This window comes from Haliaeetus albicilla, chromosome 26 (genome assembly GCF_947461875.1).
Source record: "Haliaeetus albicilla chromosome 26, bHalAlb1.1, whole genome shotgun sequence".
Classification (NCBI taxonomy): domain Eukaryota; kingdom Metazoa; phylum Chordata; class Aves; order Accipitriformes; family Accipitridae; genus Haliaeetus; species Haliaeetus albicilla.
The window spans coordinates 7,033,578-7,045,598 of NC_091508.1; the positions used below are offsets into that span (position 1 = coordinate 7,033,578).

Sequence of the window (12,021 nt, forward strand, 5' to 3'; positions counted from 1 at the left end):
CACATGCACTTGGATAGGGAAGAGCAGGGGAATCAGTGACAGCGTTTATACATGGATCTTGAGAATTATTCAGTCCACAATTCTACATGGAGTAAAGAACAGCATTGTTGTCTCAGCATTTCCTGCTTGGGGAAGAGTTCACCTGAGCCAACATGCTCCTTTTCTTTCTGCAGACAAGAAGCTGAAAATGACCAATCTCAAGAAAGGTCTGCAGTATGAATTTCGTGTGGCAGCTGTCAATGCTGCTGGCATAGGAGATGCCAGTGAACCATCACAGCCTGTCTTTGCGCGGGATTCCACCAGTAAGTGCACTGCCCCCCATCCTTCTGTCTTGGGGATACGTAAAGCTGAAAGTAGACTGGCGATGTTAGTGGAGACGTGATGTTTTTAAATGTTTTGTAAAAGTATGTGAAGACAAAGATCAAATAATTGGGGAATGTTTCATGGCTGATAATCCACTATCAGCATGAGGAAGGAATGGAAAGATTTCCTGTATGATGTCTAAGTCAAGATGTGGCAGAGTCCCTGTGTGGGAGTTATGTGGAGTGTAGAGAAGTATTCAGGATGGGTTGCACGCCATTCAGGGGTGTTGCAGATTGTACTGCATGGCTGGCAGGAGCAGGCACCTGGATCCAGCTTTGAAGAACTAGGACAAGGTGGAGGCAAGACAGCAGGCTGGATATCCAGTGCACTTCAAGAATGTTGGGGAATCTCAGGAAATGACTGAAAACAGGGGACAGAAATCCTAGAAAAATAATTTAAATAAAATTTCTTTTTTCAGAATCTCCAGGTCAAGTGCAGGACCTTAAAGTGAGCAGCAGTGACAGCACTAGTGTCACCTTGACATGGAGGAGACCTGAAGCAAAAGATGGGAGTGATGTGAAAGGCTATGAGGTGGAGATGCGATCTTCTAACAGCCTCAACTGGACCAAATGCAATAATCTTCCCATAGAGATGACCACTTACACAGTGAAAGGCCTCCAAGCCAAAGAGATATACTTCCTACGTGTGAGAGCCCTCAATGACAGTGGCCCAGGAGAAGCCGCAGAGCTTGAAGCTTGCATCGAAGCTGCTCCCGCTGTAGGTAAGTCAAAGTGGGCTGCTTTCAGAATGAATGAGGTCATTCTACAGGTAACCGGATGCAGGCAAGGTCTGTAGGTCACTGTGACGATCTTCTTTCAAGTCCCAGACTGTAGCAGAAGGACAAATACTACTTCCTCTAGAGTATGGTCTTATTTGGTCAACTCATCAGGAAATTCTGAGGATTTAACTGATAATAAATATGCAATGCACAGTGTCCAGCTCATGTTAAAGATTCATTATGACAAAAGAACCCCCAAACTGTATTTTCTCCTCAGATTTACATTTTTCCTCCCTGTGCAGAGCTATACCACAGTCATGATCACCAGACAGAAACCACACATACCTTATGCCTACCCATGCTCTTTTGAGGGAAAAATAGAGTTTTCAGTCCTTTTTTATACAGTCTTGTGGAATTAGACATTTTATTTCAGTCTCTTAAATCGCAATTGTTATGTTGGGTTTTGTGAACTTTATTTTCCTTGTAAATTTTCTAGTTTGAAAGTTTTCTCCATTTTCACCTTTTCATCTTTATTTACAATATGTGGCTCTGGTTTTTTTTCCTGCTTTTGGGAACATTGCAGAAATACAGAATTAAGAGATAATTCTGTGAGGGATTCATCTTCCTTAACTTTGGTCCTAAGTGAAAATATCTACTTTTGGCCTATGCCTGGAGACTCCTTTTATAATGAGTCAGTAAATAGATAAGTATCAGTCCATGTGGGAAGCAGTTTTTTCAGTTTTAAACTGGAGATCCTAAATACAATTTAGCACTATTGTATTTGGCATTTTTAGAAAAATGCTAAATACAGTAGTATATTATATCGATGAAAAGATAAAAGAAAGAAAAATATTTTAAATACTAAAAAAGATTATTTTTAATAAACTCAGGCTGGCTTCCTGGGGTTGTTCTGTACCCTGTATTGCATGTATATTTCACAAGTGTCCATTGCAATTTCCTTTTCTCCAGATGTCATTTTACACAAAAGACAGTCCATGTTATGGGGTAATATGTGTCAAAGAGCCAATTTCTTTGTGATTGAGACATCACATGTATACAAACATTGTTGTGAATATATTTTTACATCATTTCCCCTTGTTTAGTCATAATGATAAATAAATAGTAATAAAATTTTAAAGGTGTGAACTCTGATACTGAATCAAGGAGCTTTTTTTCCACAGTACCACTATGAGTTTATCAACAGCCTGTGGACTAGCTGTTGGAAAGGCATGAGGCATATCGAACACATGCATATGACTTTGTCAGCCAGTGACTCTGTAATAATGTGCAACTCTTTATTGTAATCACTGTCTTTTCCAGTTTCTCCCAGGTTACTAATAGATGACACAGTGAAAAGCTTCCTGGTTATAAAAGCAGGAAATACCATCCGAGTGAATATTCCCTTTGAAGTAAGTATTCAAATATGTTTGTAAGAATTCCTCATCTGTTTTTATGTTGTAGTCAATCGCAGACATGAAAACTGAGCTACTGTTTTCTTGGCATGGAATTTTGTTTACAAGACACTGGGCAAATCCTTTAACATGCCTGTGCTGTGTATACTTTCTACATGAGAAAAACATGAACAAGAATTCAGCTGTCACTCTTGGCTTTAGTGTTTTACAATATTATGGTCATACGTTAACCTCTGACAACAATGCACAATGCTGTCCATCCAACCATATCAATATTATCATCATCTGGTACTAATCTGTTATACTTAGAGTTTAAAAATCAGTCGATTTCCCTCTGATTCCTTTGGAAGGCCTTGGGGTAGCATTTCTAGCGATATCTTGACTGTGTTTGTCTCACTAAGCAGCAGGACTTAAGCTATATGATTTGAGAAATAGGCATGCACTGACAGAAATCCTGTGTGCTTTGATGTAAGCTTGGAACAACACAAGTAAAGTCTGGGATATCAAGAAGAGGTTGATGAGGGCAAAGTGTGCGTATTTGCTGGCCTTTCTCCTAAGCACTTGGACAATAGAAATCAAAGATGGCACAATGGAAATAAAGATGTTGAGGATGTTTTTTCTGTCCAAAACCAGCAGATCTTCTTAAAAGTAGAAAATATTAACTACTGATGTCATCTGTTATTCTTGATCTAGCACACTTTGTTTGACATAGTTAACCTGAACACCTTACTACAATAATATTCTTAAAAGACACAGAGAAAGAGAAAAGTTACAAAGAAACTTTAGAGCAGCCCTTTATCCAGGGCTCTTAGATCCATCTTGGATCCATTTATAGGTATTACTTTACTGTGTCATGTATATATACATTTGGGGCAAGATAATGAAACTAAAGACGTAGAGAAGCAATCTGGAGGCAAAACAAGTGGGCTATAACTCATGTTGTTCTTTACAGGCGTCTCCAGATCCAGTGGTGACCTGGTTAAAGGATGGGCTTCCTCTTTCAAACCGGGCTAAAATAAACACCAAAGATGGTACCACCCAGCTGCTGATTGCAGCAGCTGAGTTCGCTGACAGCGGCACCTACACTGTTGAGCTCCAGAATGGGTTAGGGAAAAGAGAAACATTCAGCTTCCAAGTTCAAATTACAGGTAACTCACTACCATATAAACAAACAGATTTACTGTGAATAGGCAGTAGGCAACTGAGTTTGGCATGGTGCTCTGATGCAGTTAAGCAATGCAGGCACAGGAAGAAGTAGAGTACAGTTTTCCGTGAGATTCAGTCTGGCCACTTTGTGGTATCACTTTGCTGTGTCTGCAGGACAGAGCAATCTACTGATTAAAATTACACCTGGCTTCCAGACTGACTCTGCTTAAAAAGGCAAGGTCACACAGATGGATAGTGCAAACCACAGGAGAGCAGTTCATGCTCTTTCTTACAGTCTAAGATTAGTTAGTAGCAGGCTATAGGACAATTTAGTGCTACAACAACTCTACATGCTGTCTCCCTAAGAGATGAAAAAGTTTAGCTGTACCAGCCCTCATCTCCTCCCTATAAGAAAGAAAGGAGGCCCAGCAATCCAGATGTAATGCAGTAGAAGTTCAGTTAATAGCAAATGAGTTTGTGTGACTGGAGAAGGAATCAAATTTTGTTTACTCAGCCCCCAGACATAGAATGGACTAAAAGTTTTTAGGGTTCTGTACTGTGCCACTTTCCCTACATCTTTGATATTATTTGCCTTCATCTGACAGATATCCCACAATCACCTGGACCTATTCAACTGGAAGAGAATGTGCCAAATACAGTGACAGTAACCTGGGAGCCATCACCATCTGAGAAATGGGAAAGTAATCTCTACTACACAGTCCTGAAACGTGAATCACAGAAGGGCTTGTGGCACATGGTGGGTGACCTGATCTACACCAACAAGTTCACATTCACCAAACTGATCCCAGGCCGGGACTACTACTTTAGGGTTGTGGCAAAAAATAGCCTGGGAGCCAGTGATCCATCTGAAACTGTGCAACCTTGGAGCATTCGAAAACCAAAGGGTAAACCAGCTTTTACAAATATTTATCTCTGTGTTGTCATGCTTTGTTTCTTTTATTGTTTCTAACACACCATCCTGAAATGAGTCTCTCCTCCTGTGAACATTTAGTTGCCCAGAACAAGAATGCATATCCTAAGAGATATCCTAAGAAATTCCAGTTTGGCAGGGAAGTCTTGTCCCTTCTGCATGGACGTTGTCCAGATACATCCTTTATATCCAGCCATTATATCATGTAATTCGCCCCAAAATTAATTCCCAGCAAAATCTAAGGCTTAAGTTTTGCAGAAACCAAATTTTCTGACTTCATAGTTAAATTCTGGCTAATTTGAGAAGAAACACAGATTACAATCCATAGGTGCGTGGGGCCTCTGGCAATTTGCAGTGCAGAATAAGAGCCATTTTGCACAACTAAGCATCATGATTGAAAACCAGTCCTTTAAACCCTGATTTCTATTGCTGTGAAGCAGTATCTGAGTGTGTGTTTTTATGTTGCTGGTTTTTTTACAGCTGAATTTCAAGTCAAACCACAGAAATACAGGGGAGTGAACCAAAACCAGCCTCCCAGATTCCTTGTCCCATTGAAGCCTCATGTGGTGACTACTGGGAGTGAGTGCCATATGAGCTGTGCGATTGGAGGCCATCCACCTCCAAAGATCACATGGTATAAGGACAGTAGAGACCTCTCCAATGATCCTACCTATTTTTGCACAAATGACTTTGGTGTCTGCTCCCTGGTTGTCCTGGGTGTCACAAAACATGATGAAGGAGAATATATGGTAGAAGCCACCAATGAATCGGGCCGTGCGTTCAGCAAAGCCTTCCTCACTATTAAAGGTATCAGTCTTTAATGCCTCTCTTCCTTCATCATGTGATGTCAAGATATGTCATTGCTGTCAAGATGCCTTAAAAATGGTACCCATACAGCTTTATTTACTGACAAGGGCAGTCTCCTATAAGGCAGTGTATATTTGGACTGCTTTATTGAATTTCTAATTATCTCACTAGTGATCAAGTATGAAACAGAAATAGAAATGAAGGAGCACACGTGAGAAAAACATCTGATTATTATGAGCCAGAGGTTTTGGTTGGCCTTGAGCAAATATTTTAGAAAGAAATATCCTATCTTAATTTGATAATATCTAGGTTAGATTTTTCTACAGTGCAGGAGCTGCAGAATAGAAGATCCTGCAAGATGTGGAAGGTTAGGTGAAGCAGTGAAAAAAAAGCTGGTGTTAGGTGGCCAGAGGCAGTGAGAAGGGAGGAAAGAGAGGGATGTGGTATAAGTTAAATAGGGTCATTATGGATCCCTATGTGAATAGAGAATCAGTGCAGTTGACTGAGGATAGACGCATGGTGTATATACTAATGGATAAATATCATTGGCAATTTTACTCAGTTCATTAAGAAATATCCTTTACTTTCAGTTAAATATTTTCCTTTTAATACAATTCAGCATTCCTTGGTGGGATTATATGAGCAGAGAAATGGGTCAGTTAAATCCCTGTAATCCTTTTGCAGACATTGGTCTTTTTGGCCCTGTAAGATTTCAGGTCCCCGTCCAGTGTACCTTACAGACTACCTCCCTCATTACAATATTGAGCTGTTTCTCTCTTTCTCTTATTTTCAGACTCCACCCTGTAGCATGGCCTTCCTGAGAACATCTCTGCACTACTATGTGAATGTGAAGGTTTTTATCGAGAACTGGCTCTATATGAAGGATATGCATTTATTTTCAGATGTGCATTATAGTCTGAGTGTTTTATTTTTCAGATCCAGTAGTTGCATTTTGAACATGATGCTGCACTGTAGTCAAAATGGGAAAAAAAGCTTTAAGAGAATCATATCTTTTTGTAATGATCATGGCTTTCCACTAGACCTTTAAAACACAGATGAGAAGCTTCAGGAACACAGAAGATGAGGAAAAAAAATTGGCTAAAATGAAACTTTCCATGGAGACACAGGTGTAAGAGATCATTCTGCCACACCACTCACCTGCTGTCAGGCTGCAACAAGACTATTTCTTGACACCAGAGATCTATGAAGCTGGCCTTTTAGCATGTGGTTTTCTAATCCGGAGCAATCATTTTAGATTCCATGTAATTCTCAGTGGGTTTCATAATCCTGGTAGAAGCAGTTCTGCATGTATTCCACTGCCAGTAGCAGCTAAGTATATTATTTCCCTTAACCTCTAAGTTGAAGAGTATGTGCCTGATGATAGTTTTATCTGGGCAAGAGATAAATTCTCAGAGTAAGCTAACATGGAGTAATGCTACTCACAGTGAAAATGCACTGATGGCAATGAATGGAAATCTAGAACCAGTTGTATTAGTCTGAGCAGATCAATGGTGTACTTAAAAACCTACTATAGCAAGTGCTGTAAAAAAGGATGTATCAGTCCTAAACTGTCACGTTAGTATCACCATTGGAACATAACTGCCCCTACCTCATGACATTGCTAGAAAGTTTTCGCCTAACGCAAAAAGAGGTTAAAAATCTTTCATGTTTGACCAGAAATATGAGGTACCACCAGAGATCCTCTGCCATGGCTGGGGATTCCATTACTGAGCGGAGAACGAGACTGGAAAGCAAAAATATCACGATGACTGTATGAATGTTTAGCACTGTAGCCTTACCACCAAAGGTACTTTGATGACGGCATCTAGAAGACAGGAGAGTCTAGATCAAAGACTCAAAGCCACTGGATCCTCAGACAGCCAGTCAAACATTTATGTGGGGCTGAAATGTTCTTTTTGGTTATATTTTGTACAATGTTGTACAGACATAGCAACAGTAGATTATGAAATTAAACCATAATTCAGTAAAATCTACTGTGAGTAAGTGTTTATTTTGGAGAAAGAAGCCCAGCCAGTTCCTCAATGCCAGTCCATGTCTGTTGCAGTTTTCACATGTAATGGCTATGTAGGTTCACTCCTCATCCTGTATTGCATATGTAGGTTCCTGTTTAGTTGTGGAAGAACAGAACAACAACAGATACAAGGCTTTTATAAGTTTATTTCTCACTAAGCATGCTGATGGAGTGGCTGAGCAGTGCAGTCTCTAATCATGCAAATTAGGTTAAAAAAATATAATAATGTGCATGGCAGCATAAGCCAGCCACTTACTGGTCAGGATGTACCCATGGCAAGTGATCTCACACCTCCTTTGTTGAAGCTATCGGTACAAGCTGCTACTGGGAACATTTATGTTGCATGCTGATCTTAAGCAAGGATCGCTTTATTTATACCACGATAACCATCACTGTATTGTGACCCCTGTCTCAGGCCCTCCTTGATCCACCAGATGCAGCCTGTGTACATTCCACCTGTTATGTGCAAGAGAAATACAGGGCTACTCCCCTCTAAGTGTTGTCTTCCATCAGAGGCACAGCTGTCTATTACTTGCTTTCCCCACACATGTAGGCACCTCTGGTTAGTGCTCCCAGCCTATCGGCTGCCAAAACACCTCAAATCTTGTTACAGAAACCCTTTCCTAGGAGAGTTGGACTGCCAGCATGGACCAGCCGGACTCCAGCCTTGCAGCATGTGCTGTCCTAAAAAAAAATGGGTAGGGCAGTGCTGGTGCCTGGCCTGTGCTCTTTGCCATGCTGAGGCCACTTGTCCCTGATATGCTGACTTCTTGAGCAGTTTTGGTAGCCAAGTCAGTCATGTCCCTTGATGTGCTACTTGTCCATCCTTTGAAAGAGCATGGAGACTGGGCGTAGACACTAAGTGCCCACTGAGCCATCTGCTATGGTTCAGTGGGTGAAATGGGTGTATGTGCTGAGCGAGAAGCATGGGAGCATGGTCAAGAAAGCAAACGCCTGTTGCTACTGCTGAAGGACTCCTTCATGCTCAACGGGGAACTGCAGTGCTCCACCTGGAGGAGGCTCCATTGGGATTTAGATGTTTCTTTTGAGGTGGCCTGTTGCTCCATGCAAAGGGGGAAAATTAATTCCTGCAAGGAGCAGGACATGCTCCTTGCTTCCCTTGGAGGAGGACTATCTCAGCTTTTGCTTCCCTATTGGCAATCACCTGACAGTCTTCCCTGTAATCTGCATGTTTATGGATCCCAGCAGCCTTGAATTAGCTTCATACTTGGAGATGCATGTGCTGCTGTTTGTACTCTGTGCTAAGAGGAGAGAGATGCTTTCTTGCAAGGCTGAGTGACAAACACCAAGTTTTCACTAGCTTCAGATTGACTTACACTGGTGAGATACTGTAGGAGTGTGTGGTAATTTCTGTGTAGCAAATGTGCAACAGTAGGGTTACATTTGCTATTTTCTCCTTGACTGATAAGCATAAGGGCCAAGGCAGTTGGAAGGGCCGAAACATTTGAGATTGAAGCCTGAGTGATGTCTGGAAAGATCTGGCACACCAGGAACGGGGGATTCTTGCAAGCCTTGCTGAGAATTGCAGACTTATCCCTGTGCACTGATGTCAGCATTAATTCAAGCTAATCTGCTGCTGCTGTTCTCTTGAATATTTGATATTCCAGCCCCATATGCTTAAAGTGGTGCTACTTAACACCTGGGGAGCGCGGCTGAGCCAGACATGTCATGCAGGGCAGCAAGACAGAGAGCCTGACTAGCAGTGTCAATAATTCAACAAGGAAGAGGTGGTGTGCACAGGTAAGACCAGTGCACTAGAAATGGCCAGTCAGCATGAGGGGCAGGTGGGTGAGCGTTTCAGAGTCAGCAGTGCTGCTTGTTTATCCTGTCCACTTTGATTACAGCAAAGTGGTGATCCCCCGCCCAGGAATCACCCTCCAAAGTAGAAGAGCGGATGTTGCTGGATGTGGAGGCCAAAGGGAGAGAGTATGGCCTGGAGGGAGCTGCAGCAGGGGCAGGAGAGAGCTGCCAGTCAAACTTTCCTGGTCTGAAAGTGAGCAGCTTGCCCAGAGTCACAAACAGGAAAGCAGGCTACAAAAGCCTTGGGATCTTCAAAGATGTCCTGAGCTCAATTTCCCTCATTTCTTGCAGCAGAAATCTTCTCATCCAGGTGGTCCCAAACCAGCTCTCTGGATCCTGGCACTGGCAGCAATCACCCAGTTGCTGGCACAGCCAAGAAGGAGGAATCGAGCTGCTCAGGCAGCGCTGATAAACCCCTCTTGCATCCCTGGTGCTGCTCATTTGCTGCTGGCTTGGCAAGCGGATCTCATGCCATGCTCCCTGTGGGCAGGCCAACCACTCCCGGCACCCTGGGGGTGGCTGAACTCATACTCCAGCTTGGCAGCATTTAGAGAAATTATTGCCTATAACCTGCTCTGCACCCCTTTTTCATGGTTTGCTATCACTCTCTGCAGTCGCTATTTGACATTTTTGAAAGATGGTAACTGGGGAGCTGGGGTAAGTCTGATGGCTCTTCCTTTCAGCAACTGCTTATAACAATCAAAGGATATCGTCCGGGTACCCGAGCCTATGGCTTCTTGTCACCAAGGGCGCAGTAGGCTGCTGGTGTGTGGCACTGCTGCAGCCTGCCTCTGCAGCGCTCAGCTTCTGCTGCCACTTGCCTTGCAGTCCCTTGGAGCCACTCCCCCCAGATTCCCATCCGATGAGGGAGCAGCAATACCAGATTCATGGAGTTTGTCTCTAAAATCAGGTTATGAGCACCGAGGAGAACAATGCTCCTGAGCTGGGAGGGACAGATGAGCTCTTCTGCTAACTCCCACCCCAGGTGGAGGATGCAGGGCGTGTTGGTGAATATGCTAAGCCATGCCTCTGCCAGTGCTCGGATTTTTTTTCCCCTCTCTTCACAGGAAGCGCTGGGCCTGGCTAATTTTGATATATATATCACTGCTGAGGGTGAGCAGCTCTGCCAGCTTGGGATAAACAAACTGGAGGGCAGGTTTCAACAGCATAAGAGCAAAATCCCCTCTTAGCCCCTGAGTATGCGATGATGGATCCTGTTAGGGCAGAAAGCAGGTCCTCACACAGGAACCTTCCTTGGCAGTAGGTGTGCTTGGTGTATTCACCTGATTTGCAGCAAAAAAAGTTTCTTTTGTTAGGAGTCCAACTTCTGTGATCTTTGGTTACTTGGAGAACAAGATCAGGTCTGCTTATAAATCAGCAGTGCTTTTCCATGCTATTTTCTGAGCACAGATGTCAGCCCTAGGGACTCTCTGGGCCTTCTTTCCTTTCTCGTTGATTTTCCCTTCTTAGGCCCTACTTAGCAAAGGCTTTTCTCCATCCATCGCAGTCAGTGACCAAGGCTCTAAGGGGCAGAAGGACCCTGTGTCTTCTTCTGCATGTTCCAGTCTGCTGTGCACTGTGGATGTCCGTGTCCAAAGGAGCCGGACGTTTGCCCTGTATGGTTGTATGTCCTAGCTCCCCTCTTTCCAGGATAGTGCTGGTCAGGGCTACAGGCCTCAGCTTTCTGGTTAAAGCTCTCTAGAAGAAGATGCTGCTGGAGTCCTGCCTCTGTGTGCACCCAAGAGTTTAAAGGCTGTTTGGATGATGGTCTTATTTGGCTGGTAGGCAGGAGGTGGAGTGGGGACTTATGCTGCTGTCCTTGGGAAGCCTTTCAACACGAAGAGCATCGATGCATCTGGCAGAGCATCATCCTTCCACACAGAGGGGTCTGGCTGTGTTGGTATGAGTCCGTGAGCACTCCATGAGGTTGAATTCAGGGTCCTTTCCTCTTTGGGAAGGATAACTCTTTTCTAGCTACAGGGGTTCACAGCCCATCCTCCTGGCAGGGCAAGATGGTGGTGAATTGACCCTGGGAAGTGCTTGGAGCAATGACTGCCAGCTTTTGCACCCATCTCCTGCATCTGGCTGCTGCAGGAGGGGACCTGGCTGCCTCTGGAGATGGCAGTGCTCAGCAAGGAGAGGCAGCCTCTGTAACAGCCTCTGTCCGTGCTCCTCCCTGGCTGCACAGCCAGTCCCATCCCTTCATCTCCAGAGAGTGGTGCTATAGGACTGCAGAGCCCTCCAGGTCTCCCCAGGGACGTAGCGGAGAGGGTTTTCCAGCCTAGGAGGCTCTGCAATTCCAGGTCCTTCAGAGGCTTCAGACACTTTAGAGCCCCAACATCCTCCATGAGACTTCATTCAAGAGCTGCCATTGGTATGTCTTACCTCTAGCTAGAGGGCTGAACAATTTCTTCCTGGATGATGAGATTAGAGCAGGAGTAGCTGTACACTCAAGGGTGCCCTGGTAGTCTCTCCCCCAGATCTTTGAGGATGATGATCTTCTGTAGGCTTGTGTAGCTTAGCTCCAAACATCGTCATCTCTGCTTCCAAAGCCTGTCTCTCCTTTCACTCCTGAGTGGAATCAATGCAGCTGGTCTGGAGATGCAGACCAGGAGGCGGCTGCTGCTGGAGCTCCCAGAGGGAGGTGAGAAAAGGCACATACACCCCACACAGAGGGGTCTGCAGGCTGCACTGAGGCAGGAATTCAGTCTGTATGGGAGGGCACAGCCGTGATACCCTGTTGTGTGTCCTGCTGCGTTCCCTCTGGGCCATGTTCAGCTCTGGTTGTGTG

At 44.1% G+C, this 12,021-nt stretch overlaps 1 protein-coding gene across 1 annotated transcript in view; it reads left to right on the top strand.

Annotated features, from left to right (window-relative positions):
• Positions 1–7,371, top strand: part of IGFN1 (immunoglobulin like and fibronectin type III domain containing 1) — a 41,181-nt gene extending 33,810 nt beyond the window's left edge. Inside the window, exons 20-26 of the mRNA XM_069770606.1 lie at positions 174–302; positions 782–1,084; positions 2,402–2,490; positions 3,446–3,641; positions 4,245–4,544; positions 5,051–5,377; positions 6,171–7,371. Of these exons, the coding sequence (XP_069626707.1) occupies positions 174–302; positions 782–1,084; positions 2,402–2,490; positions 3,446–3,641; positions 4,245–4,544; positions 5,051–5,377; positions 6,171–6,184 (1,358 nt within the window). The 3' untranslated portion in view covers positions 6,185–7,371. The remainder of the gene's footprint in view (positions 1–173; positions 303–781; positions 1,085–2,401; positions 2,491–3,445; positions 3,642–4,244; positions 4,545–5,050; positions 5,378–6,170) is intronic.
• Positions 7,372–12,021: the final 4,650 nt, after the last annotated feature.